The sequence below is a fragment of the Lolium rigidum genome, unplaced genomic scaffold (assembly GCF_022539505.1).
Source record: "Lolium rigidum isolate FL_2022 unplaced genomic scaffold, APGP_CSIRO_Lrig_0.1 contig_32435_1, whole genome shotgun sequence".
NCBI classification, from domain to species: Eukaryota; Viridiplantae; Streptophyta; class Magnoliopsida; order Poales; family Poaceae; genus Lolium; species Lolium rigidum.
This window is the reverse complement of record NW_025900200.1, coordinates 8,949-13,150: the sequence shown is the minus strand read 5'-3', so window position 1 is coordinate 13,150 and position 4,202 is coordinate 8,949. Positions and strand designations below refer to the sequence as shown.

Here is a 4,202-nt window from a genome sequence, read left to right as displayed (position 1 = left end):
CATACATCCCTAAGTGTGTCTTGAAGGATGTCTTGTGCTCGTCAGCTGGTACCAACATATCTGATGATAACCGACGCGCAAATCCAGTTTGGTGAACCATTGTGATCCTGAGAGAGCTCATCCAATAACTCATCCACGATCGGCTGATAACCAGTTTGCCAAACGGTTGCACTGCTCACGACCTTTTCAAGACAATAGCTCTATCACAAATTCAGAGTTCACAAGAGGTCAAGTGCTAATTTTAAAACCACGATCCAACCAAAGATCTGTGAATTACCTTCTTGTGGTGAAAAATGCTGACCCGTAAAACGATGCTGCTCGGCCAGAGAGCTTTGAGTGGCCATTTCGTTCAACTGCACCCTAGCGAGACCAGCCCAGGCCTCATTTCCCTTTTCGGCCGACCAGGGCGAAACGCAGCCGCCACGAAACCTCGAAGGAGCAGTGGCTACGAAAGCACGAGAAACCGCACGATCGCAATCGAACGGACGTGACACTGCCACAATGACAGCCGTCCGTCCAGCGATCGAGGGCCGAGAGGCGGCGGCGGGCGCAGATAAATCCTAGCCCCGCCCGTGCCCGCCTATATAAAGAGGGGCGACGGAACCATCCCTCATCCTCCCCCCACTCCACCCCTGCCCGCCGCCGCCGCTGCTTCGTCCTCTTCGCACCTTCGGGAGCTCAAGCGAGGTAACCATCCTCGCCGTCCCGATTCTGGTTTCGTTTTAGCGTTTGTGTGCCTTCTCCTCGTCTGTCGATGGATAGATCGAGCGCATGTATCTGGTAGATCTGCTTAGTTTGGTATCTGAGCTTTGTCGTATGAACTTGTTATGTAGATCGACTAGTTTTGCTTGCGCTGCTTGGTTGGATTTCGAGCCTATCGCTTAGATTTGTTCAACCGGTAGCTTAGCCTCTCAGATTTCCACGGCTTCACCGTGGTTTTCGTTGTTAATTGGTACCGTGGTGCCGATCTTATATCTTAGCGTTCGTCATGGTTAGATCTATTCATATATGCCTCGATTCACGGTTAAACATCTTACTAAAATTGAATTAAACATGCATCACCAGTTTATGGTTTTTCCTTGTCAGATCTGTTAAATAATTCTGCTGTAACTGGTATTCGTAGTAGAGTTTTTCGTATTCATGTTGTTAAATTAGAGCTTGTTATCTTCCAAGTTGGTTCCTCCTAGTTTAGAGTTCGTTGCTGTACTGTTTGCGTGGTAGCAATTTGGAGATGCAATGAGTGCCCATTGTCTAATGGTAAAGACTGAAGGCCTCCATGCGTGGCCTTCTGATATAGGTTCGATTCCTATTGGGTGCGTCTGCTGACGTTCCTTGCATCTCCACTTTGCTCTTATCCTGAATTACCTTGTTAAGTATTTGCCTTGCCTGCTAATCTTGTTTACTCGGATTAGATCAGCTTGGCTACATGACATGGTATTCTGGACATACGGTTGTCCTAATTTATTGTTAGCACCCACTTGTATGTCCATGTTTTAGTTGTGATTCTGTTTTTCACTTGTTTTTACTTGCACTACTTACATACTTGACATGTTGTTCTACTTTTGTCACATCAGTTGTGTTCTGCCTTTACCTGTTGTGCCAATAATACTTTTGTACCTGCTGTCAATTGTTGACTGACAGATGTTCTGTTCGCTTTTATTGATTTTCAATTTTGTTCTGTACTAATTTCTGATCATTTATGCAGTTAGTTAACTGCTCCAGCAGCCATGGGGAAGGAGAAGATTCACATTAGCATTGTGGTCATTGGCCACGTCGACTCTGGCAAGTCGACGACCACTGGTCACCTGATCTACAAGCTTGGAGGCATTGACAAGCGTGTGATCGAGAGGTTCGAGAAGGAAGCTGCTGAGATGAACAAGAGGTCCTTCAAGTACGCGTGGGTGCTTGACAAGCTCAAGGCCGAGCGTGAGAGGGGTATCACCATCGATATCGCCCTGTGGAAGTTTGAGACCACCAAGTACTCCTGCACCGTCATTGATGCTCCTGGTCACCGTGACTTCATCAAGAACATGATCACTGGAACCTCCCAGGCTGATTGTGCTGTGCTTATCATTGACTCCACCACTGGTGGTTTTGAGGCTGGTATCTCCAAGGATGGCCAGACCCGTGAGCACGCTCTCCTTGCTTTCACCCTTGGGGTGAAGCAGATGATCTGCTGCTGCAACAAGGTATACCTTATTTGTTCCACATGTATTTGTTCCTCAAGCTATGTGATGTCACCTTTGTGTTATACTAGTCTTTAAACTTGCTGCATGATCTGGATGCTATTTATTAAGTAGTTCATGAATTATTTACTGTTGCTTCATGACATCAGTGCTTGTTTCTAGTGAGCATGATCTGTATATAGTGTTTCATTTCATTACTGTTACACATTGTTTGGCTGTGTCGACTGTCGTTCACTGAAATGTCCTACTCTGAATAGACTTGACATTCTGTTTTCAGCTGTCTTGTAAGATAACAACAATTTGCCAGTCCTACTTCTATTACAATCCATGCAGTTGTGCTTTGCGTCTATAATAAGCAGCAACTTCTACATTTGTTCTAGTTGTGCTGCTGCCGCTCTTTTTACACAATCTTGTTCTGCCAGTTATTAGTGCTATTTATTTAATTTTGTTGTATTATATACATGCCTTCTGTAATAAGCAGCAACTTCTTTGAAACTAATGTACTTGTTCTGTTCTTTGTAGATGGATGCCACCACTCCCAAGTACTCCAAGGGCAGGTACGAAGAAATCGTGAAGGAAGTCTCCTCATACCTGAAGAAGGTCGGCTATAACCCTGACAAGGTCCCATTTGTTCCCATCTCTGGGTTCGAGGGTGACAACATGATTGAGAGGTCCACCAACCTTGACTGGTACAAGGGCCCCACCCTCCTTGAGGCTCTTGACCAGATCAATGAGCCCAAGAGGCCCTCGGACAAGCCCCTGCGTCTTCCCCTCCAGGACGTTTACAAGATTGGTGGCATTGGAACTGTGCCGGTGGGGCGTGTTGAGACAGGTGTGATCAAGCCTGGCCAGCTCGTCACCTTTGGCCCAACTGGGCTGACCACTGAGGTCAAGTCTGTGGAGATGCACCACGAGTCTATGCTTGAGGCTGGGCCAGGTGACAATGTTGGCTTCAACGTCAAGAATGTTGCTGTGAAGGATATCAAGCGTGGGTATGTGGCCTCCAATGCCAAGGACGACCCCGCCAAGGAGGCTGCCAGCTTTGTTGCCCAGGTCATCATCATGAACCACCCTGGTCAGATCGGCAACGGCTATGCCCCAGTGCTGGACTGCCACACCTCCCACATCGCTGTCAAGTTCTCTGAGATCCAGACCAAGGTTGACAGGCGATCTGGTAAGGAGATTGAAGCCTTCCCCAAGTTCCTCAAGAACGGTGATGCTGGTTTCGTGAAGATGATTCCCACCAAGCCCATGGTGGTGGAGACCTTTGCCCAGTACCCTCCCCTTGGCCGCTTTGCTGTCCGGGACATGAGGCAGACTGTTGCTGTTGGTGTCATCAAGAGCGTGGAGAAGAAGGACCCCACTGGCGCCAAGGTGACCAAGGCTGCTGCCAAGAAGAAATGAGAAGCTCCCTGATGGTTGTCCACTGCCACATCTGTGGTGGTGGCGGTATGTGGTGATGGTAGTCTTGTTAGCTGAGTTGAAAACTGTTTTCGGATTCCGTTGTGCAGCCTTAGTGCTGTTTATCATTCTATCTTTGTGGAACAATGTCATGCTACTTTCTATTAAAGTTGCTAACCCTTTATATACGTCGGAATTTTGAGTCTATTGTTAGCATTAGTTTGCTGGTTTCTTACTTAAGCCTTGCATTTAGGGTAGTATCTTGGCAGCTTATCTTCACTGGCTGGCAACTTGGCATTTATCTCTAAAGTTTTTTGAATGTTAGCAGGAGAACTACTAAATTCATTGAATAGGTAGAAATTGGTCCAGTTTATGAGGGAAACCAGATCCGAAAACCATACAGATGAACACCTTACAGCTTACAACGCAACACCACAACACACGAAACAACCACCCGCCTTGTCTAACCCAGCCAAAAGGCGAGAGGTTAGAACACAGAGCCACAGACCGCTTCACAACCGAAGCAAGACAACTCGCAAACACAACTCGCGCTCGAAGGATAGTGGCGGTGTGGACTGCAGGGCCCGACCAGACCCGAGGAGAGCGCTGTTGAAA

General features: G+C 47.4%; 1 protein-coding gene across 1 annotated transcript; it reads left to right on the top strand.

Annotated features, from left to right (window-relative positions):
• Nucleotides 1–596: 596 nt before the first annotated feature.
• On the top strand, nt 597–3,775 carry LOC124680981 (elongation factor 1-alpha). Its single transcript, XM_047215990.1, has 3 exons — nt 597–687; nt 1,706–2,189; nt 2,709–3,775. The coding sequence occupies exons 2-3, from the start codon at nt 1,728–1,730 to the stop codon at nt 3,588–3,590; spliced, it is 1,344 nt and encodes a 447-aa protein (XP_047071946.1). The 5' UTR covers nt 597–687; nt 1,706–1,727; the 3' UTR covers nt 3,591–3,775.
• The last annotated feature ends 427 nt before the right edge of the window (nt 3,776–4,202 follow it).